The sequence below is a fragment of the Tarenaya hassleriana genome, unplaced genomic scaffold (genome assembly GCF_000463585.1).
Source record: "Tarenaya hassleriana unplaced genomic scaffold, ASM46358v1 Cleome24, whole genome shotgun sequence".
In the NCBI taxonomy this organism is placed as follows: Eukaryota; Viridiplantae; Streptophyta; class Magnoliopsida; order Brassicales; family Cleomaceae; genus Tarenaya; species Tarenaya hassleriana.
In genome coordinates, this window is record NW_010965696.1 from 373571 (window position 1) to 399058 (window position 25488).

A 25488-nucleotide genomic window follows, 5' to 3' on the forward strand; every position below is an offset into this window, starting at 1 on the left:
GACAAAGGCGTCTGAAGTCGACTTTGAAACGGCCTTCCCATTTTCTTTCTTTTTCAGCTTTGGACAATCCTTTTTCCAGTGCCCAGTTTCATGACAAAAGGCACATTCATCCTTCGCAAGTCTGCCTTTTGAGCGAGATCTACCCTTCTTCTTCTTTCCAGGCTTATGAGTCTGTTCACGACCTCGAGCAGCATAGGCCTCCCCTGCTGAAGTTGAACTGTTTTCCTTCTGATCCTTTTTCCGGATCTCCCGATTGTACAAAGCTGCACATACTTCATCGAAACGGATTTGCTCCTTTCCATGAAGTATCATAGTGATAAGGTTCTCGTATTCTTCGGGTAGAGAGTTCAAGAGGAGAAGAGCCTTATCCTCATCCTTGACCATTTCATCAAGGTTTTCCAACTCCGTTACCAGCTTGTTGAATTCTGATATGTGGTTGTACATCGTAGTGCCTGATTGGTACTGCAGGCGGAATAACTTCTTCTTCAAGTACAACCGGTTCTGGCAACTCTTCGTCAGGAACTGCTTCTCCAACTCTCTCCAAAGTTTGCTTGCAGATGTCTCCTTCATATAAGGGAGTTTTAGCTCCCTTGTTAAACACGAACGGATTACTACGCAAGCATTGCGATTCATCCATACCCACTCGGTATCCTCCAGGTGTGTCGGCTTTTGCGGATCAAGAGCAACGAGAAGCTCTTGCTGATAAAGCGCATCCATCATCTCGCCTTGCCACAAGCTGAAATTATTGGTCCCGTTGAACTTCTCCACCTCGATCTTCGCATTCGTCACCACCGTCCTTCCCGATGACGCCGAGGATCGGACGATCGACGACGATGATGAGCCAACTGGTGGAGTTGCAACTACCGCCGGTGTTTCGGTGGTCTCCTGGGCCATAACTCCAAATCACAATTTTTTTTTTTTTATTTTTTTCAAATCGACCCGTGCCTTGGTAAAAGGTACCGCGGCTCTGATACCAATTGTTGTGCGGAAGCGTACCGGGTCTCAAATGTGAGACGATGGAATCGAACGAGAGAAAGTAAAAGACACCTGGATTTAACGTGGTTCGGCAGAATGCCTACGTCCACGGCGAGGAAGAACACAAACTTCACTATATCGGTGAACAAATGTGGAATACAACACACACTCAACCTCACTTCCCAATTTTCTAAGAACACCCTTTCTCTCGTAACACTCAGAAGAAGAAAATATTCAAACCGTATCCAAGAACCTCACCGAAACAAATTTCTTGGATACTAAGAAAGAAAACCCAAAACCCTCGAAAAGACCCAAATATTGGGTTTCTTGCTGAAGAAGAAAACTTCTTCTTCCACACTCCTTCTCTTCTGAATGTTTTTGTTAGTGATTTGTGATACTTGAGAACATAACTTGCATGGCTATTTATAGGAGAAGTCACAGACGGATTTGTGGCGGAAGAAAAAACCCACCAAACCATTCACGTTGAATGGTGTTTGATTTTTTCAAATAAAAAATCAACCAATTGCCTTTGTCTGCCATCATCACCAATTTCCTTTGTTTGCCATCAACACCATAATTGAAGCCACCATTCACAGATACATACGAAATATGACATAAAATATATAATTACAAAATTAAAAAAAAAATTTGTTCATGAGATCCCCACACACGGAGCAGATACATCATTATTATTTTATTTTTCTTCATTGCATGGAAAAGATTACAACACGTACTAGCTCGACTCGATCGAGTTATTCCCTCTTCACGACAAAGCGCAGAAGATCAATTAGAAACCCTAACTGACATTTCTTAAAAAAGACAACGTCGGATGCATGCATGAGTTAGAACTCGAGCATGTTCATGCCTTTAGGGTAGACACTGAGTTCACGTACGGTCATGGGACCGACGATGTCTTTGTTGCCGCTGTTGAAGAGGTGGGCGATCTCTTCGTTAGCCTTCTGAGTGTTGTGTTGGCCGTCGAAGAAGAGGTATTCTCTCGGGTACCCGCACAAGTTCGAGTGAACGTTGATGTATCCGCACCCGAAAGCGTTGTTCGATCCGATTCCACAGCATGATCTTATCGTGTTTGAAAACCCTAATCCAAAACAAATCTCACGTCAAGTAATTCACGCGGAGTGAAGAGAAAGACGGATATATAGACGAATATACATATATATATATATATGTGTCAATATTTGTTTTTTTTTGGTTAATCATTATTTGTTCATTTTCCTTGTGCTTGTAGTTAACTTATGGGACTCAAACTCGTGTGTATGTGTATATATATTTCATAGCAAGAGTTTTGATCATGTTTGAAAACCCTAATCCACATTTTCTCTCTAGTTTTACTTTTAAAGATACATACATACATACATACATACATACATACATACATACATACATACATACATACATACATACATACATACATACATACATACATACATACATACATACATACATACATACATACATACATACATAGAAACTCGTTTAATGGTAAATACAAGTAATTATTCCGCAATTTTTGTGAATAGAAGAGATAGAGTAAGACCCACTCACTATAGCTATTGAACATTTGCGTGGGTCCGTGAACGAGCCGGCGGGAGATTGCACCGTAGAAATCGAAAACGGTGTATTGAAAGCCGGTGTAATTAAGCGCTAAAGCCTTCAACATCGGCCTGATCTTCTCGTTGTGCTGTTTCGCTATTTCGTTCAGCGGTTCATAGCAATCGTCTCCCTGCAATTGGCGTTCTTGTTTCACGATCGGGAAGCAACCGAGAGGGCCCAACGTCTGGTACGCGAATTTCCTCGCTCCTAACGTGTACAACCTCTGCGCATACGTACGTACGCTCCCGATCGACACCGTATATATCAGAGAAAATACATACCGTGTATATATATATATATCAGACATGCATGTAACTTACAATGAGTTGGGTCTTGATAGTGTTAGCGACCAAGGTGACAAAGCCTTGCTGCGCGGAGGCGTTTGGGTTGGGATTGTTCTTGCTGAAGTTCATGTAATCGTTTGTGCCGATCTGGAAAAAGAAAATGGCTTCCTCGATAAAATCCTTTGTCCATTTCGATCTTTGCTTTTCGAACAGCTCCACTTGTTGAGACAACGTCAACTGTACGCATGCATTTTCACACATGCTAAACACGTCACGTGAAATAAACTTTTACATGCAGTATCATGTCAAAACATTAACATTAATTTACATATAATCTTAATTATCTTTTTAAAAAAAGGGCTCACGGTCTCGGGTGGGGTTCCAAGAACCGTGGCGTCACCGACGGCGAAGCCAGCGCCGCTGGAGACGTCGGCGTCGGGTTGAAGCGCCGGGGGAATGGGGATTGGGTGGTTGAGAAATGTTGCTACATTAGTTTGGTATAACATTATGATTAGAGACCGAATAATTATAATACTAATTAAACCAAAGCGGATATATATATATTCAGATAAAAATGGTTATAGAGAGACCTAGGAAATCAGGGACGATATGGCCATCGGAGTAACGACCGTTGGGACGGTCCGTGGATTTGCCGTACGGCCAAGTAGTGCTTGGAACAAACTGAGTGGACACGTACTTCTTGTTCCCGACATCGTAGTATGAGTCTCCGAACGGAAACAGAGCCGACTTTTGTCGGACACCGGCGACGTCACCGGCGAGCGACAAGGACAGTATTACCCCCAAAACACTCAACAAATTACCAGTCGTTGCCATTATTGGAAATTTGGGTGTAGTGATTTATAATGTGTGCATTTCGCACCGTCGATTTTTATAGGCATGTGATCTGATTTGGGGTCACGTCTCACAATCTGCATGTAAATTCTCTTCTCTTTTTTTTTTTTTTCTATATTCATAATTCCAAATATTAATTTGCGAGACTTATTATTATTATTATTAGATATATATATATATATATACACACATGATGTAATCATTCGTTATGCATGGTTTAATTAAGCAATTCAAAAAATAGTTATTGTAAATTATAAATACGTCATATATTATATATATATATATATATATATATATATATATATGAATCCCACGAAAGAGATATATATTATTAAGAAGCAATTAATTAACTTCTAAGTGTAAATGGTATTTAAAAATGTTAGATATTTCAATCATATTTTTCTTTCTACAAATTGCTTGTTCTTTATTTCTTCATTGTTTTCTTTTCTGCAAATAAGTTTTTATTTTCATCTTTATACTTTTTTCCGAATTGGTTAAAATTCATTTTTTTCCGAAACAAATTTATTGTATTGTTTCTTTCCTATTACTTATTATTTAATCACATTTTCCCTTTATTTACCTTGTGACCGTTTTATGTTTTATATATTGTGTATATGTTTTAAAAAAGATACGTGTCCTACCGGACATACAACTTGTCATAACTACAACATATGCTATTTAAGTTTTTTATAATTAAATAAGATTATTAAAAGTTATTAATATAATTGTTTTCGTCGCAACTATGAATTTAATCTGATAGATTATAAAAATCAAGAAATGTGTTGTGTTGAAACGTCTATAGTGTTACTGCATAGTTTGGCACCATACGTACTTTTGTCCTCTTTTATATATATATATATATATATATATATATTAAATATAATAAGCCATCGACCTGCAGGCATGGCTGGCGCTTGGCAATTTTAACATCGAGACTTGCGAAACACCGTGCCAATAGGCTCTAATCGTGGTCACATTCACCGACACATACACAGATATACATACATACACAACGTATATATGCACAGTGGCGGACTTAGACAAATCTATACGAGCGTCGATAAATTTACACATAATTTTATTGAGGCATTTGATGATTTTATTCATGATTTTGTTAAATTTATGTAGAAATTAATATTTTTTTTACTCAGCTCAAATGGGGCATGTGACCCCCACCCCATCCGATATAAGATTCGTCACTGTATATGCATATATACACGCTAACAACACACGGTTTTGCAAACCAAATATCAAATCCCAAAAGTCAAAATATCCAAAATACTATCCTTTTGCTAAAATTATTTCTGCACATACATTTCTCAACTTGTGACTTTGTGACTAGAATAATTGTATGATCATATGATGATCACATTGATCACAATATTAAATTTTTGTTATACGTAAGGTGGTCACATTGGTGACAATGTTAAATTTTTGATGATTTTACCAAATGTTTAGTGTGATACGTAAGGTGTGATTATGGTGACTTGGTGTAATTACCAAAAATTTAACGTTATGACCAATGTGACCATCATACGATCATACAATTATTTTGGTCACAAGTTGAGAAGGGTATGTAAGAAGTAGTTTTAGCAAAAGAAGTTATTTTGGATAATGGCCCTATCAAATGCGAAACAACGTGTTGAAAATATTTTGCGTCAAACGAAATCTCGAATAACGTTTTGATTGTGTAGAAATCCAGTTTTTTTTTTTTTTGGTTTTAGTCTAGAAATCCAGTTCATCGATTACAGTTATAAAACCCGAAGAACAGAGTAATTAATTATCTGGATTTTCTTTTCAAGATTGATTATTACAAGCAATTCACAGATACATTGCATCCCTGCTAAACAATATTCAATATATCTTTAAAATTCCAAACCCTAAAACTGCAATCTTATATTAATAAAGAAATGCTGCGAACAAAAAACTAAAACAACGGTTAACAAAAAAAAAAAAAACTAAAACAACGAATACACAAAAGTAAGGGTAATATAAAAAAAATTATTGAACCAAATTATTTGTTTAAAAAAAGGAAAAGGGGCCCAGATATTAAAGATTAAAAATTATTAACTAAATGAATTAATTAAGATTGATACTCCGCACGATATAATTAAAAAATATCACCGTCTCGGGCATAGCGAAAAAGGGGGTCACCGTTGAAATTTTCTGAAGCTCGTTCACATTCTCAAATAATTGCTACATATACATACACCCATACATATATATACACATAAACACGACATATAATAATATTAAGGGAAAATGACATTTTCCTACACGAATTTATCAAAATGTGACATTTTCCTACACGAATTTTTAATTTGACAAATGTCTACACTAAATTAACAAATTTTCCAAATACCTACACGAATTATCCAATTTTAGTGCAATTAACTACACAATCCGAAATTATCAATTAATTGCTGACGTGGCATGCCACGTGGCGGCTCACGTGGCATGCCACATGGGATTTTTGCCATGTCAGCGCGAATTAAAAAAAATAAAAATAAAAAATATAAATATATTTGTATGTATGCATATATATATATATTTTTAAATTTTATAAAAAAATTAAATTTATATACATACAAATATATAAATATATATCTGTATATTCATATATATATATATATATATACAAATACAAATATAAACATATATATATATACAAATATATATACATATACATATACATACATACAAATATATTTACATATGTGTATGTGTTCCCACGTGGCATGCCACGTGAGCCGCCACGTGGTCTTCCACGTCAGCAATTAATTGATAATTTCGGATTGTGTAGTTAATTGCACTAAAATTGGATAATTCGTGTAGGTATTTGGAAAATTTGTTAATTGAGTGTAGACATTTGTCAAATTAAAAATTTGTGTAGGAAAATGTCACATTTTGATAAATTCGTGTAGGAAAATGTCATTTTCCCTAATATTAATTACAGTAATTCTAATAGTTACTGTGATGGGGGAAGTCGTTAATTATGGACAAGACAGGAAAATGGAAGAGAAAATGTTTGATCAATCATCGGACAAATATAAACCAATGATCCAATGATCCGACAAAGAAAATGATTCACCCTAAACCCTAAACCAATGATCCGGACAAAGTACATTACAAACTCAAAAAATTGCGTTCAATGACCCTAGTGGAACACGTGTTCAAGAAAATTAAGAGGAATGTACCTACTCCTTGTTTATTACTTAGGGAATTTTTAGACATGGTTCCACAAAACTTGGAATTAGGAATAGATACGGATCAGATATCCGCATTTTGAAGATACCCGTCTTCGTTTTCGTTTTCCCAGATTTTAGAGAAATGCTATCTCTATCTTATAACAATCGGGTATCCGTATCACAGATACCCGGGACTAAAAGATGGATATCCGCAAATACTTGTATCCGTGTATAAAATATTAATCAACATAAAATCAAACCAAATAATCAACAAAAGTATACCCATTTTGGTCCAAAAACCCGTATAAAGTTATAAAATAATTTGAAGCTAAATTAACCAAATCTTGAAGATCCAGTATATAATCCTGGAATATAAAAAAAAATTATAATTTGTTAACAAATAAATATTGATCTCATTCTAAATACAAAACCATTCTTATTACCTCCCGGTTTAACGTCATCTCATTCAGATGAATAACCTTTTTCCAAAATTGAAGATGGATGATCTCTAAAATAAAACATGTAATTAGATAAAAGAAACATCCAACGTTGTTTCTATTGTGATTGACGAATAATCTTTTCGAAGCCAATCTTGCGTACAAACGAGGGCTTCAACAAGTTGCGGGATTAAAGAACTACGAAACGGATCTATCACACATCCACTCGTACTAAAAATAGATTCAGATGCAATGGTAGACACTAGTATAGCCAAAACATCATTCGCCATAGATGAAAAGAATGTCAAATGACAAATTATCTCCCATTTCACATGCATCCTCCAAGTATGATTCTAACTCATTCTTCTTTACTTGTTGTCCGGATTTTCTAAAACTCTGAAACATCATACGCTTATAAGCTTGTGACCCACTCTTAATACTCTCGCTTGAAGTCGCACTCGAGTCCCCGCTACTACTACATGATTACACATTCACCGATCGTAGAGATTCGTAATGTTTGAATAATTTCTCCAAAGCATTCATAATCAATGCAATAACCTCATTGCCCTGATCATCATCATCCTCATAAATCTCTTTGATAATCCAACTCACATAGGCCAACTTATACTGTTCAGATTCATATTATTCGAATGCCAATACTTGTCAAACTTTTTCTTCATCCTCTTAGCCATATATTTCTTAAAATGATCAGATTCATCACTTGCATAATTTGTTGGATACTCCACCCAACACCAAATATCTCCAGTATATATTCATTTTCCATGACATATCGAGAGACAGAAACCTTCAGGATAGCATCATAAAAACACTCAAGGATTGGTAACAAAGATTGCACATAAACCCACTCATCAGCATTTGGTGGACTTAATCCATTTTTCGAAAGATCTTCGACATACTTATCATCTTCAGACCCAAATATATCAAACCCTTGCCTAAGTCTTAAAGTCAATTGCAACATCAAATACGTTGAGTTCCATCTAGTTTCCACGCCTAAACAAAGTCATGCTTTAGTACATACTTTTTGAGCTTCTAAACATTCTTTGAACTTCTTCGCCATACTTGTCGAGGATCTCACATAACGAACAACCATTCGAATCCGGGAAATAGATTCATGCAACTCAAGGAGTCCATCTTTTACAACCAATCCTAAGATATGAACTCCACATGTGATATGCAAGAACTCTCCATCAAGAATGCTCGTTCCCCAAGTTTTAAACTTTCTCTACAAGTTTCTGATCCCCACATCATTTGAAGTTGTATTATCAACTGTCACAGTAAAAACTTTGTTGATTCCCCATTGAAGTAAACACTTCTCAGCCATCTTCCCTATCATTTCACCCGTATGATTAGTAATCGGACAAAAGTTTATAATTTTTTTTCTGTAACTTCCAATCCTCATCAATAAAATGAATCGCCAAACACATATAGTTTATATTTTGAACGGATGTCCAAGTATCTGGTAATTGTCTTACGTGATAAGATAATGAAACGAGTTTGTAGAACCCTGATAAAATATATGAACCCTTTTTTTTCAACAATCCTAAAAGGCAGCTCATCAATAATTATCATTATTACCAAAGCCCTTCGAGTTGCATCCTGATCAAACACGACAAAAGATGGAACCCCGCTTGTGAAGTTACTCTTCATCTGATGATGCAATGTTGTATGTTTTAACTTCTTGCAAGTTTCTTTAACACTATCTTCACGAGGCATTTTTTTAATGTCCTTAAGTGTTTCAACATTGAACTCGTAGATATACCCCTACCCCTTGAGTAATACAACCAATTGATGTACCACAATAATTGCAAATTGCTTTTTTGTTATCATGAGTTCTGATAAAATGATTCTAAACTTCAGATTTTATTTTAGGTACCTTAGTCCTGTCCTCAGTTTCAACTTGCTTAGAAGACTCTTCATTTTGATTAGAAGCATCTGGTTGAACCGGAATAGGGACAACAACATTTATTGCATCTCTGAGTATTGTTTATCTTGCGGAAAACAACAACAACAAAATAATACAATTATTTTATTTTTTTGTTAAACCAAAATACAGTTATTGAAACAGCAAAAAAAAAAAAAGAAAGAAGAAAAAACGACAATAGAGGAAGTCGAAAAAGAAGAATAATAAGAAACAACAGCTGCATAAGAACACAAAGAAGAAGCAAACTTAGAAAAAACTTGGAAGAAAAAACGCAGATGAAACATAACCATCAACAAAAGAAGAAATTGAAAAAGATGTAGAAACTAACGAAGAAGCAACACAAGAAAAAGAAAACGTAGAAAGAGATGATGAAGACATAACAACAATCAAACGATATCAAGCCATCAAGGAAAAAGACAGAACGAAACATCAAGGAAAAAGAAGATAAAGACGAAGAAGAAAAAGACGATGAAAAATAGAGGGAAACTAACCTCCATAATTGAAGAAGATCCAACAAATCAGTAAAGTCGAAACACCTGCGGGAAAGGGCTGAGAGAGAGGGGATGGTTTTCAACTTTACAATTTTAGGAAGAAGAACACAATGTCGGCAACGCAAAAGAAAAGTGAAAAGAGATATTTTGGAAATTACGCTAAAAATGTAAGGATACTTTTTTAATTTTAATACATATACGGATTCCTGAGGGTGCCCGTTCTTTTAATATCTAGAACCCGAACCCGTATAACGCCCGTTTTCCAGCTTTTAATACCGGTTTTGTTTTCATTGGATGTCGAGTACCTGTTTTTCGAGTACCCGTGACACCGGATACCCGCAAACCCGCGGGTAACGGGTTTAAATGCCCAACCCTACTTGGATTGAAAATTGTAATCTTCTCCCTGTTTGAGAAACAAAACCTCGATCCTTGGAATGTGAGATGTAAACAGAACCAATTGGAATGTGAGGAGTAAATTGTAAGTAGATCGCAGCTCTACTTACCTATTCTCAAATGTTTACCGGTCACAGCTCTCCCGTTTCTCCAGCACCATCTTCGCACATGCTCGCTCCTCCCCTGTAATCAGTAATATCAAAATTCACATACCATGATACAGAGACATACATAACCAAAGAAAGTAACCAAGAAAACTGCAACAATGTAAGTAATCGTTTTTAGTCTCTCTCTCATCACTCGATTTAAGCATTTCAACCGGTCAACAATGTCCAAGTGTATAAACTTTCTAAATGTAAATGCATATCAAGGAAAATAAAAGAACTTTGGACAAGCTTCATTAGTCACAGTTCCTGTTGAAGCATATTCGGTATCTAAAAGGTTCAAATCGACAAATGGAAGCTTGGAACAAACAGATAGAGAAAATAAAAAAAGGACCAGCTTAAGGAAAGGGATATTGAGCGTAAGAAAGAAAAAGACAAAATACATATTCGGAGCATATTGTGAAGAATCATGTATAGATATATATATATATACAGAAGAGCATGCATCAGAAGAGGTGAGGTTGTCTAGCAGATTGCTATTGCAGAGCATTGAGCGTGAGATTTGTGAGGGTAAATTGTAAAGGAAACACATGTGAGAGTTATCTGAGAGAACGAGAGGGAGCCTTTCAATAACAAGCGAACCGCTCACTAGATCTAGGCGTGGTCTAGAGTGACACGTGGTGTGCACTACATACAGTGTGTCTGGAACTAATAGACTTTCTTATGATACTAGGGGTTTCACTCAGTGGAGTGAAACTGGTGAGAGTTGAGTATTACTTAGAAAGTATTGAAGTGTACTTGACTCGTATCAAAATAATAGAATCAGTTTGAAAATTCTTGATTTGCAATATTGTGTGAGAGTGCTTTTTCAGTTCCATTTCTATAGCACCAACTTCGTCGATACTCGCTCATGCCCTGTAACCAATTATAGCAAATCACATAGAATGACACAGACATAACCAGCGCATGCAAACAAGAAAATAGCTAAAGAGAGAAGCAAACTTCCCTATATCGAGAGTATGCAAGAATAAAGTACAATTCTACGTGTACCACCACCAGTGCTATACTTGAGGTATCGTTAACTGTGGATGGTGGAAATCCGAGGAAGATGCTCAGACTTGTAGACCAGCCTGACAATGGGTGATCAAGTGAACCAATCATTACAAAGATTACTATAACAAATATATACAGAAGAAGACAAGTCCCAGAAACAATCAGAGATGTCTTCGCTAGAGACATACAATGAACAACTATAGACCTTTTCCTTTTCTATGTATCAAAAGCTGTTAAAAGCAATCTCAAGCAAGCTACTAAAATACAATGAACATCTATAGACGTTTTCCTGTTCTATGCATCAAAAGTTGTTAAAAGCAATCTCAAGTAAACTACTAAAACAACAATAACAACAACATGATAAGCCTTTCCGAAGAAGTTTAGGCGTATTAGGGTATTTCTATATTTTATAATATTGCATTCTATATTTTCTGTTCTATATTTTCTATTTTATGCTTCTAGGGTTTTGTTAGTCGTTTATTATAAATAAGAATAAGAGGGTACAGGGATAGATATCGGGGAATTGGTTAGTTTCTTGTTGGGGAGAGTTTGATGGCCTCTCAATAATCAAAACGTACCGAGTTGTTTGAGTAATAAAGCGTACCCTAACCGGAGAGTTCTATCACAACATCGCCTTAATCCTAAGTTTATTTAGGATCGGCCGCATGAATTCTTCTTTTCCATTCATTTCGGGTTTCCGTCATATCCTCTGATATGTGCAACATATCCAAGTCATTTCTAATAACTCGTTCCCAAGTAAGTCTAGACCTACCCCTTCCTCATTTCTTCACTACCATTCTTATACTCTCTAATTTTCTAACCGGCTTTCTAATTTTTTTACCGGACCGTCTGGTGGTCTACGTTAGCACACGAAGAAAAAGACTTTTTCCATTTGTTGAAATGAAGAAAAAAGGGCTGTTTCAACTCGGCATATCTGCAACAGAAAGGAGTAAGAGCTTAGGACAAAAATGTCACACCAGTTTCATTTCCTATTACTTGAGAGAGAAAAAAAGTACCAGGAGAGTGAACCATATAGGGAAGAATTGACATTGCAATCTTCTAGCGGATGGATGGGCACAACAGGAAATCTGTAACAAACATGAAAATGGTAAAAGATACTACCATATTACACACACAGAGTATTGTAATGGATGCTATCTGAAATTTGAAGTGTTACTATGAAAGAATGAAATCCATCGAATGTGCCAACAAAGACTCACCTATGATTCCCCCACCAGCAACTGAATCAATAGAATCATTGTGTCCACTTCACATGGAAGATCAGCATTCCCATACAAATAACCACTGTCTATACGTATAACTTTTGGAAACTGGCCACGCACAAAATAAAAGGAGACAGTATCAACATATATATATATGTGTGTGTGTTTACCCATCTAGTATGCTGACAACTAATGTTCTTGCAAGGTGAAAATGAGTAACAGATCTTTTGATGAGACCTTCGACATTGATATCTTAAAATCGACATATCTGCAGCAGAAAGAAGCAGCAGCTTAGAATAAAAAAAGATATCAACAGTTTCATTACCTATTACTTGGAAAAAAAAGCTTTAGGGGAGTGAACGATCGAGAAAAATTGACATTCCAATCTTCTGGTGGATGGATTTGCTCAACAGGGCAATCTTCGCCTGACAGTAATGCCTACTGGTGTAAATTTTCAGGAAAAAGATAAAACCACGTAAGACAGCTCCGGCTCGAACCTTCACGAGCCATAAATTATTTTTAGTCATCAATAACCTGTAATAACCATGTCGTCTGAACCTATTATACTATTACCCAAAAAATCAAGATTTTTCTAAACTCTTTTCCTAGATGTTTTTAAGCAATCAAATTCCAACAATGCATATATCAGCAAGGCGGTCCAAGGATACGCCACAATCACGATCCAATATATGCTATTACCCAAAAAAATACAAGACTCTTTAAACTTTTTTTCCTTGAAGTCCTTAAGCAATCAAATTCTGCCTTGCATGTGGGAATTAGAACATAAAACAGTTTCTTACGTGGATGTTGTAAATGAGAAGTAAAATCAGATGTTGCTCTTCGAAAATGTCTCTACCACCTGCCTGATTCAATAGACCATGTCCATGTACCCGAAGATTACCATTGGAACGTATAACAGATGACTCCTAAACTAAAGAAAGGGATACGGGAAAATACATTTCAACGGTAGAACAAAACAGTGGAGAACAATGATAACGAGAGATAGTGATCAGAATACCTTGAGAACCGAAGAGTGCCGTTTGAACATATACCGTACATGTCAGGTCACTTTTTCTTAACAACCAAGTAATACCAAATGAGTTAAGCAAACCTGATCGTAGAAATAACCGTAACCCGCAATATATTGGGATGCCAAAGAAACTCTATTTCCACTTCCCTCTGAAGTTGATTTTCAAAATGAGATTGTTGAAGTTGGCTCTTGAACAGAACTTTTGGAGCCACAGCGTGATTGCTACGTATCACAAAGTACATCTAGGTCAGCACGATAACGAAATCAAAGATATAACGAAACTTAGAAGGTATGAATCTTTAGGATTTCAACTATGAGAACTAAAGTGATGGATACTGTTTCAAAGGGAGAGAAAAATATAAACGAATAATACTGACTCGTTTCCTCTCGCTAGATAGACATGGCCAAATTTTCCTGATTCAAGAAGCTTCCAAATATCGAAATCACTCAGAGTCCGTCTCTTGTGCACATCTGCTGAAGCCTCTCTAAAGCTGCACGGGAAAGAAATCCATCAAATTTAATGCAACCAGCTTTCAGAAACAATCTTCTATATGATCTAATTGAAAGTAATGTAACCGTTTGAATCACATATCCAAAATGTGGCCATGTGACTTCCATCGCCTCCGAATATTAGAGCCAGGGGAAATCTCTTATAGATCGGAGGAGGAATATTTGTTCTCTTTTCATCACTGCCAAGGAAGAAACAAAGATAACCTAACATTAAATCTGGCGTAGTAGCAACCTGCATTTTAAACCAAAAATCATCGATGATTGTTACACGTTCCCCTATTTTCTTGTATTCTTCAAAGCAAAATGAAAGTGAACTCCATACCTGTTAGTTATTGTAAAATCTCTCCGTGAAATTCACTCACTTTGACTTTACACCGCTTAAAATGTGCAAGAAGACAATCTGCTCTGTGTTCTAATAGTACTTTTTGTATTCAGATAAAATAGAATTACACTTACGTATACATCATCTGCATTATCACTTATACCTTCAGAACTTACACCGCACCGCTTGATGCATTCTGCAAAGGACCATGTAAGACAGCTCCGGCTCCAAAACGAGTCAAAAAAGTTATTTATTAGCCAGTAATAACTTAATAACCATGTTGTCTAAACCTGTAATCACCGACCATGTTTTTAGGAGGAAGGCGGATTCCTGGGAAAAGGCTTTTTCCATTTGTTGGAATGAAGAATAGAGCATTTTTTCAGGCTAATTTCATCATTTCTTTGATGAAAAAGGGCCGTTTCAACTCGGTGTATCTGCAACAGAAAGAAGTAAGAGGTCAGGACAAAAATTCACATCAGTTTCATTACCATTTCTGCAGCACCAACTTCGTTGATACTCGCTCCTGCCCTTTAATAAATTAGAGCAAATCACATAGCATGACACAGAGAGATAACCCGAGAATGTAAACAAAAAATTGCAGCAATAGAACTTATCATTTTTATAGTCTTTCTCATCACCCGATAAAGTGTTTCAACCTATCAACGACATCCACGTGTGTGACGTCCACGTGTGTAAACTTTGTAAACCAAATGCATAACCTTACATAAATTATTCCCTTAACTTCGTCAATATGATGACAGTCATCTCCAGTAGGAATGTCTGACCAATGGAAATGAATCCTTCCATCGCTTCCTCCTCCACTGCCATTGAGACTACCACTTCCTCCGATGCTAGAGAAAAAAACAAACATCCCTATATCAAGAGTATGCAAGAATAAAGTGCAGTTCCACCTGTACCACCACCGGTGCTATACATGAACCGTTTACAAGTCTGAGCTCAGACTTCCACCATCCACTGTAACCGATACTCCAACTGACAAGCCTGTCATGCGTACAATGCGTACTCAAGTGAACCAATCACTACACAGATTACTACAAGAAATATATATAGAAAAGGCAAGTCCCATAATCAATCGGAGATGTCTTCGCTAGATACACATTATGTACATGCGTAGATGTTTTCGTTTTCTATGTATCACAAGATGTTAAAGCAATCTCAAGAAAGCTACTAAAATACGATAAAAAAAGGGCTTTTTCCATTTGTTGGAATGAAGAATAGAGCATTTTTTTACAGGCTAATTTCATTGTTTCTATGAAGAAAAAGGGCTGTTTCAACTCGGTGTATCTGCAACTCAAAGAAGTAAGAGCTTAGGACAAAAATTCACACCAGTTATATTAACAATTACTTAAAAAAAGCACCTGGAGAGTGAACGATAGGGAAGAATTGCGGATGGATTAGCTCAAGAGACTTTGCGTTGACGGTAAAATGTTGGTGTACATTCTAAAAAGAGAAAGAAAAATCAATTTCGACGGGTTCAGTCCAAAGAAAGAACAGAGAAAATATAAAGTTAGCATCACTTATACCTTCAGAACTTACACCACACCGCTTGATGCATTCTGCAAAGGACCACGTAAGACAGCTCCGGTTCCAAACTGCAGGAGTCATAAAGTTATTTATTAGCCAGAAATAACCCAATAACCATGTTGTGTAAACCTATAATCAGCGACCATTTTTCAGGACGAAAGGCGGATTACTGGGAAAGGGCTTTTTCCATTTGTTGGAATGAAGAATAGAGCATTTTTTTTACAGGCTAATTTCATCGTCTCTATGAAGAAAAAGGGCTGTTTCAACTCGGCGTATTTGCAACAGAAAGAAGTAAGAGCTCAGGACAAAAATTCACACCAGTTTCATTACCAGTTACTTAAAAAAAGTACCTGGAGAGTGAACGATAGGGAAGAATTGACATTGCAATCTTCTAGCGGATGGATTACCTCAACAGGGCAATCTTTGCGTTGACAGTAAAATGTTGGTGTACATTTTATAAAGAGAGAGAAAAATCAATTTCGACGTGCTCAGTCCAAAGAACTGAGAACATATAAAGTTAGGATCACGTATACCTTCTGAACTTACACCGCACCGCTTGATGCATTCTGAAAAGAACCACGTAAGACAGCTCCGGTTCCAAACTTCAGGAGTCATATCGTTATTTATTAGCCGGCAATAACCTAATAACCATGTTGTCTAAACCTGTAATCACCGACCATGATTTCAGGACGAAGGCGGATTCCTGGGAGAAAGTCATTTATACTAAAGACCACATCCTCCTCGAAGAGAGATTGCATTCTGAACTGCATTGAGAGCAATGCAAGAAAAAACATCAAGAAATCCATTTCCAATGAACTTCATCAATATAGATCCATCAATCTATATTGATGAAGTCAAATCTAATGTAGTCAAATCTTTGATAAGAAAATCTGAATTCAGAAAACTAGAAAGCAGATGTAAAAAACAAGTTCAACTTGTACCCAAAAAGACACGAGCATCTCTACCTCGCAACATAAGCCATAAAGTCATACATAACATGAAAGCTTTTTTCAATCTATTAACGATGTCCATGTGCATAAACTTTGTAAACGTAAATGTATGCAACAGGAAAAAAAGAACATTGTAAAACAAAACCTATAAAAATTCTTCCCTTTACTTTGCAATAGGATGATGCCCTATTGGAAATGAATCTTTACTCTGGTAGTAATGTCTGATCAGTGGAATACCTTGAGAACCAAGGGTTTGCAGATTTCAAGCACTGAAATACCTATACTCCTTCGCTCCAACTCCTTCTATACTTCAACCTGACCAGAAACAGAAGTTTAGTTTGCAGCATAAAAAATGTCGAAACAACAGCTTAACATTATGTTGCTATGTTAGCAGGAATTCCGCATATGTTACTGTGATTCAAGTTCCTAAGACAACGTAATGTCCAGAGTCAAATCTTTGATAAAGAAATCTGAATTCAGGAAACAAAGGTTTTACCCAAAAAAAAAACAAGAAACCAGATTGTAAAACAAGTTAAACTTGTACCCAAAAGGTCGACCTCGCAAAATAAACCATAGAGTCCACTAGGACAAGTGTTACCTGTCAGACTACAGCACCAGCTTCATTGATACTCGCTCCTTGTCTCTGATTCCATCATCCGGCTTCGCGAATCAAGATTCCATAACGAAGACAAATTTTCAGAATTTCATAACCCTAATTCTCGGTCTCATCCATACCTCATAGGAAAAAGACCCTAAACCCATATTCGCATGGATTTCTCGAAGCACCTCAGCTACACAACAAGAAAATCGAAAATGGAAACAAGATTTGACTCATCCCAAGAAGAAAAAGGGCTTAGGGTTCCGAAATTAAGAACCAGAAGAAGGTTGTTCCTTACCTTATCATGTTTTCGTGTCGTCTCAGTAAGAGCTCAGGACAAAAATGTCACACCAGTTTCATTTCCTATTACTTTGGAGGAAAAAAAAAGTACCAGGAGAGTGAACCATATAGGGAAGAAATGACATTGCAATCTTCTAGCGGATGGATGGGCACAACAGGAAATCTGTAACAAACATGAAAAATGGTAAAAGATACTACCATATTACACACACAGAGTATTGTAATGGATGCTATCTGAAATTTGAAGTGTTACTATGAAAGAATGAAATCCATCGAATGTGCCAAGAAAGACTCACCTATGATTCCCCCACCAGCAACTGAATCAATCGAATCATTGTGTCCACTTCACATGGAAGATCAGCATTCCCATACAAATAACCACTGTCTATACGTATAACTTTTGGAAACTGACCACGCACAAAATAAAAGGAGACAGTATCAACACATATATATATATGTGTGTGTGTGTGTGTGTGTTTACCCATCTAGTATGCTGACAACTAGTGTTCTTGCAAGGTGAAAATGAGTAACAGATATTGATGAGACCTTCGACATTGATATCTTAAACTCGGCATATCTGCAACAGAAAGAAGCAGCAGCAGCTTAGAATAAAAAAAGATATCAACAGTTTCATTACCTATTACTTGGAAAAAAAAGCATTGGGGGAGTGAACAATCGAGAAGAATTGACATTCCAATCTTCCGATGGATGGATTTGCTCAACAGGGCAATCTTCGCCTGACAGTAACGCCTACTGGTGTAAATTTTCAGGAAAAAGGTAAAACCACGTAAGACAGCTCCGGCTCGAACCTTCATGAGCCATAAGTTATTTTTTAGTCATCAATAACCTGTAATAACCATGTCGTCTGAACCTATTATACTATTACACAAAAAATCAAGATTTTTCTAAAATCTTTTCCTAGATGTTTTTAAGCAATCAAATTCCAACAATGCATATATCAGCAAGGCGGATTCCAAGGATACGCCACAATCACGATCCAATATATGCTATTACACAAAAAAATACAAGACTCTTTAAACTTTTTTCCTTGAAGTCCTTAAGCAATCAAATTCTGCCTTGCATGCGGAAATTAGAACATAAAACAGTTTCTTACGTGGATGTTGTAAATGAGAAGTAAAATCAGATGTTGCTCTTCGACAATGTCTCTACCACCTGCCTGATTCAATAGACCATGTCCATGTACCCGAAGATTGCCGTTAGAACGTATAACAGAAGACTCCTAAACTAAAGAAAGGGATACGGGAAAATACATTTCAACGGTAGAACAAAACAGTGGAGAACAATCATAACGAGAGATAGTGATCAGAACACCTTGAGAACCGAAGAGTGCCGTTTGAACATATACCGTAGATGTCAGGTCACCTTTTCTTAACAACCAAGTAATACCAAATGAGTTAAGCAAACCGGATCGTATAAATAACCGTACAACCGCAATATATTGGGATGCCAAAGATGATGAAACTGTATTTCCACTTCCCTCTGAAGTTGATTTTCAACATGAGATTGTTGAAGTTGACTCTTGAACAGAACTTTTGGAGCCACAACGTCATTGCGACGTATCATAAAGCACATCTAGGTCAGCACGGTAACGAAATCAAAGATATAACAAACCTTAGAAGGTATGAATCTTTAGGATTTCAACTATGAGAACTAAAGTGATGGATACTGTTTCAAAGGGAGAGAAAAATATAAACGAATAATACTGACTCGTTTTCTCTCTCGCTAGATAGACATGGCCGAATTTTCCTGATTCAAGAAGCTTCCAAATATCGAAATCACTTAAGAGTCCATCTCTTGTGCACATCTGCTGAAGCCTCTCTAAAGCTGCACTGGAAAAGAAGTCCATCAAATTTAATGCAACCAGCTTTCAGAAACAACCTTCTATATGATCTAATTGAAAGTAATGTAACCGCTTGAATCACATATCCAAAATGAAATGTGGCCATGTGACTTCCATCGCCTCCAAATATTAGAGCCAGGGGAAATCTCTTATAGATCCGAGGAGGAATATTTGTTCTCTTTTCATCACTGCCAAGGAAGAAACAAAGATAACCTAACATTAAATCTGGCGTAGTAGCAACCTGCATTTTAAACCAAAAATCATCGATTGTTACGTTCCCCTATTTTCTTGTATTCTTCAAAGCAAAAAGAAAGTGAAACACCATACCTGTTAGTTCTTCTAATTTCTGTCCGTGAAATTCACTCACTTTGACTTTACACCGCTTAAAATGTGCAAGAAGACAATCTGCTCTGTGTTCTAATAGTACTTTTTTGTATTCAGATAAAATAGCAATACACTTACGTATACATCATCTGCATATATCACTTATACCTTCAGAACTTACACCGCACCGCTTGATGCACTCTGCAAAGGACCATGTAAGACAGCTCCGGCTCCAAACGAGTCAAAAAGTTATTTATTAGCCAGTAATAACCTAATAACCATGTTGTCTAAACCTGTAATCACCGACCATGTTTTCAGGAGGTAGGCGGATTCCTGGGAAAAAGGCTTTTTCCCTTTGTTGGAATGAAGAATAGAGCATTTTTTTACAGGCTAATTTCATCATTTCTTTGATGAAAAAGGGCTGTTTCAACTCGGTGTATCTGCAACAGAAAGAAGTAAGAGGTTAGGATAAAAATTCACATCAGTTTCATTACCATTTCTGCAGCACCAACTTCGTTGATACTCGCTCCTGCCCTTTAATAAATTATAGCAAATCACATAGCATGACACAGAGAGATAACCCGAGAATGTAAACAAAAAATTGCAGCAATAGAACTTATCATTTTTATAGTCTTTCTCATCACCCGATAAAGTGTTTCAACCTATCAACGACATCCACGTGTGTAAACTTTGTAAACCAAATGCATAACACAGAAAAAAAAAAAGGAAAAGAAATTTCGCAGCACAAACCTTACATAAATTATTCCCTTAACTTCGTCAATATGATGACAGTCATCTCCAGTAGGAATGTCTGACCAATGGAAATGAATCCTTCCATCGCTTCCTCCTCCACTGCCATTGAGACTACCACTTCCTCCGATGCTAGAGAAAAGAGCAAACATCCCTATATCAAGAGTATGCAAGAATAAAGTGCAGTTCCACCTGTACCACCACCGGTGCTATACATGAACCGTTTACAAGTCTGAGCTCAGACTTCCACCATCCACTGTAACCGATACTCCAACTGACAAGCCTGTCATGCGTGCTCAAGTGAACCAATCACTACACAGATTACTACAAGAACTATATATAGAAAAGACAAGTCCCATAATCAATTGGAGATGTCTTCGCTAGATACACATTATGTACATGCGTAGATGTTTTCGTGTTCTATGTATCACAAGATGTTAAAGCAATCTCAAGAAAGCTACTAAAATACGATCAAAAAAGGGCTTTTTCCATTTGTTGGAATGAAGAATAGAGCATTTTTTTACAGGCTAATTTCATTGTTTCTATGAAGAAAAAGGGCTGTTTCAACTCGGTGTATCTGCAACAGAAAGAAGTAAGAGCTTAGGACAAAAATTCGCACCAGTTTCATTAACAATTACTTAAAAAAAGTACCTGGAGAGTGAACGATAGGGAAGAATTGCGGATGGATTAGCTCAACAGACTTTGCGTTGATGGTAAAATGTTGGTGTACATTCTAAAAAGAGAAAGAAAAATCAATTTCGACAGGCTCAGTCCAAAGAACAGAGAAAATATAAAGTTAGGATCACTTATACCTTCAGAACTTACACCACACCGCTTGATGCATTCTGCAAAGGACCACGTAAGACAGCTCCGGCTCCAAACTTCAGGAGTCATAAAGTTATTTATTAGCCAGCAATAACCCAATAACCATGTTGTGTAAACCTGTAATCAGCGACCATTTTTCAGGACGAAAGGCAGATTACTGGGAAAGGGCTTTTTCCATTTGTTGGAATGAAGAATAGAGCATTTTTTTACAGGCTAATTTCATCGTCTCTATGAAGAAAAAGGGCTGTTTCAACTCGGCGTATTTGCAACAGAAAGAAGTAAGAGCTCAGGACAAAAATTCACACCAGTTTCATTACCAGTTACTTAAAAAAAGTACCTGGAGAGTGAACGATAGGGAAGAATTGACATTGCAATCTTCTAGCGGATGGATTACCTCAACAGGGCAATCTTTGCGTTGACAGTAAAATGTTGGTGTACATTTTATAAAGAGAGAAAAATCAATTTCGATGTGCTCAGTCCAAAGAACTGAGAAAACATAAAGTTAGGATCACGTATACCTTCTGAACTTACACCGCACCGCTTGATGCATTCTGAAAAGAACCACGTAAGACAGCTCCGGTTCCAAACTTCAGGAGTCATATCGTTATTTATTAGCCGGCAATAATCTAATAACCATGTTGTCTAAACCTGTAATCACCGACCATGATTTCAGGACGAAGGCGGATTCCTGGGAGAAAGTCATTTATACTAAAGACCACATCCTCCTCGAAGAGAGATTGCATTCTGAACTGCATTGAGAGCAATGCAAGAAAAAACATCAAGAAATCCATTTCCAATGAACTTCATCAATATAGATCCATCAATCTATATTGATGAAGTCAAATCTAATGTAGTCAAATCTTTGATAAGAAAATCTGAATTCAGAAAACTAGAAAGCAGATGTAAAAAACAAGTTCAACTTGTACCCAAAAAGACACGAGCATCTCTACCTCGCAACATAAGCCATAAAGTCATACATAACATGAAAGCTTTTTTCAATCTATTAACGATGTCCATGTGCATAAACTTTGTAAACGTAAATGTATGCAACAGGAAAAAAAGAACATTGTAAAACAAAACCTATAAAAATTCTTCCCTTTACTTTGCAATAGGATGATGCCCTATTGGAAATGAATCTTTACTCTGGTTGTAATGTCTGATCAGTGGAATACCTTGAGAACCAAGGGTTTGCAGATTTCAAGTACTGAAATACCTACACTCCTTCGCTCCAACTCCTTCTATACTTCAACCTGACCAGAAACAGAAGGTTAGTTTGCAGCATAAAAAATGTCGAAACAACAGCTTAACATTATGTTGCTATGTTAACAGGAATTCCGCATATGTTACTGTGATTCAAGTTCCTAAGACAACGTAATGTCCAGAGTCAAATCTTTGATAAAGAAATCTGAATTCAGGAAACAAAGGTTTTACCCAAAAAAACAAAAACAAGAAACCAGATTGTAAAACAAGTTAAACTTGTACCCAAAAGGTCGATCTCGCAAAATAAACCATAGAGTCCACTAGGACAAGTGTTACCTGTCAGACTACAGCACCAGCTTCATTGATACTCGCTCCTTGTCTCTGATTCCATCATCCGGCTTCGCGAATCAAGATTCCATAACGAAGACAAATTTTCAGAATTTCATAACCCTAATTCTCGGTCTCGTCCATACCTCATAGGAAAAAGACCCTAAACCCACATTCGCATGGATTTCTCGAAACACCTCAGCTACACAACAAGAAAATCGAAAATGGAAACAAGATTTCACTCATCCCAAGAAGAAAAAGGGCAACGGAAACAAATTGGAAAAATAAAAAAAGAAAGAAAGATCACGCCCTAAATCGAAAGCTAATTGGAACAAGAAAGAGGAACTTCGGGTTCCGAAATTAAGAACCAGAAGAAGGTTGTTCCTTACATTATCGTGCTGTCGTGTCGGCTCCGTAGCGATCGCCATGGAAGAGACGCCGAGAGATCAAGGAAAAAACAAACAACAGAGAAAGAAGAAAATCATACCCTAAATAGAAACAAAAATGGAACCAAAACAAGAAACTTCGGGATTTCAAAATTGTGAACCTGAACCTTCTTCTTTAGCTTCTTCTGTTGTAGTGTCGTCTCCGCAGCGATCGCCATGGAAGAGACATGGAGAGAGAATACAGACAGGCGAAGCGAAGAGAAGAATGGGGGATAAAGAACAAGGAAAGAATTAAAAAGGCCAACAACGGTCATATTTACAGGGGCTGCCACGTGGATAACATTACGCGTGGAACTTCTGTTTCAACAAAAAAAAAACTTTTTCCGTCCTTACAGAACGAAGTCAACGAACTCAACGTGCCACGTGTCGCATTGTGTAGAGCTAACATGCACATTTAGCACAATAATATTACTATTTTTTTTTGTTAAAGACATTAATATTACTATTTGTATATATATATATATATATTTTTATAATCCGGAAGTAGAAAACAATATTCAATATATATCTTTACATTACAAATCCTAAAACTATAATCTTCTATTAATAATATTAATTACAGTTAATTCTAATAGTTAATGTGATGGGGAAGTAATTAATTAAGGACAAGACAGGAAAATGGAAGAGACAAATGTTTGATCCATCTCTCGACAAACCTACTTTTTTTTGTCGATGTTTTTTTGTGTACTTTCAACAAACTGTCAACCAAATAATCTAATATAATATTTTGTTTTAATTGAATTTGATTGGAAACGAATTATAATCTTTAATCAATTATATCTTTAAATAAAAGAAATCCACGTCATGCGCGGTAGGATTGACGAATAGCTCACGTTTTGCCACGTCATCAGCGCCAGCTGTCTCTAGTTCCTCTCTTCGTGGATCTTCGCCATGTGGCAGTGGTACACAGTTCACTCGCCCAGATCGTTGTTTATAGCCGTTGGATCTACAGTCCACGTAAATACACACGTGTATATATACATCTCTGTGTGTGTGTGAGAGCATATAATATATATACATACACGTATCTAATATTCGAATGTATGCGAGGAGAACGAAATATGGAATCTGTCGTGATGCATGTGATACTATTTTTCTCTTACGACAAGTCATACAAATTTATTTTTATATTTTTTTCTAAATGTTATATATATATATATACACACTAATTACAGCAACTCATGCTACATTCATATCCTCGTATTAATATTATAAAGTGAGATTAGGTGGATTGTGCAGCGAAGTCATTCGAAAAAATATGTGTGGTATACTTTTTTTTGTTATAAAAAAGGATGGAAATTCCATCATGGAATATGATCGAACTATATGCGTGCGTGTATATATATACATACATATATATCAATCTTTTAATATACCGTGTAATTTTCTAGTATCATGTAACAAAACTCAAAAAAAATTATTATGGCTGGATGAACCTCCGGAAGAAATGAAGAATCTGTTATCATCGGACGTCTAATGAGACCAAGAAGAATCTAAATGAGTTAAATCCCTCGTTGTAATAAAAACAAAACTCAAAAAGTCAAATTAATAATATTTTGAAGGGAACTCTTTAAATCAAAATCAATTTAATTATTTGTTTTTTCTCAAATAATTAAGTTATAATAACTCAAATAATTTTGGCGACTTAAGCAAGTTTCGAACAATGAAAATTAATTTGTATCAATTACAACACCACAATGAATGAATAATGCTTCTTTTTTTTTCATTACATTTAAATATGTAATGGAATATCAAAAGTACGTCTCCATCGAATTAATTTTAAAATTAAAAATGCAACTTTCTTACAAGTATGAAGTATACAATGACTAATACGCAAATGAATATACGACAGCGCAAAAAAAAAAAGGATAATCGTCGGACCACATATCTTGATAGAATCTGATGCCTTTCACTATTCGAACTTACATAATCAAGTTCGTCATTTGA

At 36.3% G+C, this 25488-nt stretch overlaps 1 protein-coding gene and 1 long non-coding RNA gene across 53 annotated transcripts in view; both read right to left on the minus strand.

Annotated features, from left to right (window-relative positions):
- The window catches only part of LOC104815604 (GDSL esterase/lipase ESM1-like), a 7005-nt gene extending 3257 nt beyond the window's left edge, over positions 1 to 3748 (minus strand). The window contains exons 1-5 of one of the 3 annotated variants that reach the window (XM_010544061.2): positions 3461 to 3746; positions 3236 to 3354; positions 2907 to 3107; positions 2539 to 2809; positions 1841 to 2071 (exon numbers count right to left, since the gene is read on the minus strand). In XM_010544061.2, the coding sequence (XP_010542363.1) occupies positions 1841 to 2071; positions 2539 to 2809; positions 2907 to 3107; positions 3236 to 3354; positions 3461 to 3704 (1066 nt within the window). In that variant the 5' untranslated portion in view covers positions 3705 to 3746. Of the gene's footprint in view, positions 1 to 1823; positions 2072 to 2220; positions 2298 to 2538; positions 2810 to 2906; positions 3108 to 3235; positions 3355 to 3460 lie in introns of those variants that run through there. The other 2 variants (XM_010544060.2, XM_010544062.2) reach the window with 2 other exon arrangements.
- Positions 3749 to 8272: 4524 nt separating this feature from the next.
- LOC104815605 lies at positions 8273 to 23743 on the minus strand. 50 transcript variants are annotated; one of them, XR_002024325.1, is made up of 24 exons: positions 23485 to 23743; positions 23242 to 23297; positions 23105 to 23149; positions 22741 to 22818; positions 22231 to 22317; positions 22087 to 22155; positions 21556 to 21685; positions 21395 to 21476; positions 20744 to 21320; positions 18105 to 20433; positions 17807 to 17971; positions 17509 to 17701; positions 15960 to 17225; positions 15795 to 15876; positions 15135 to 15417; positions 14160 to 14849; positions 13961 to 14074; positions 13354 to 13805; positions 12879 to 12994; positions 12551 to 12661; positions 12347 to 12418; positions 9781 to 12264; positions 9242 to 9356; positions 8273 to 8694 (listed from the first exon to the last, which is right to left on the minus strand). It is a non-coding gene; the product is annotated as an uncharacterized LOC104815605 (long non-coding RNA). The 50 variants fall into 50 exon arrangements; XR_002024317.1 differs by having other exon boundaries at positions 21556 to 21976; XR_002024296.1 differs by adding an exon at positions 21906 to 21976 and having other exon boundaries at positions 22087 to 22317.
- Between the last annotated feature and the right edge of the window lie 1745 nt (positions 23744 to 25488).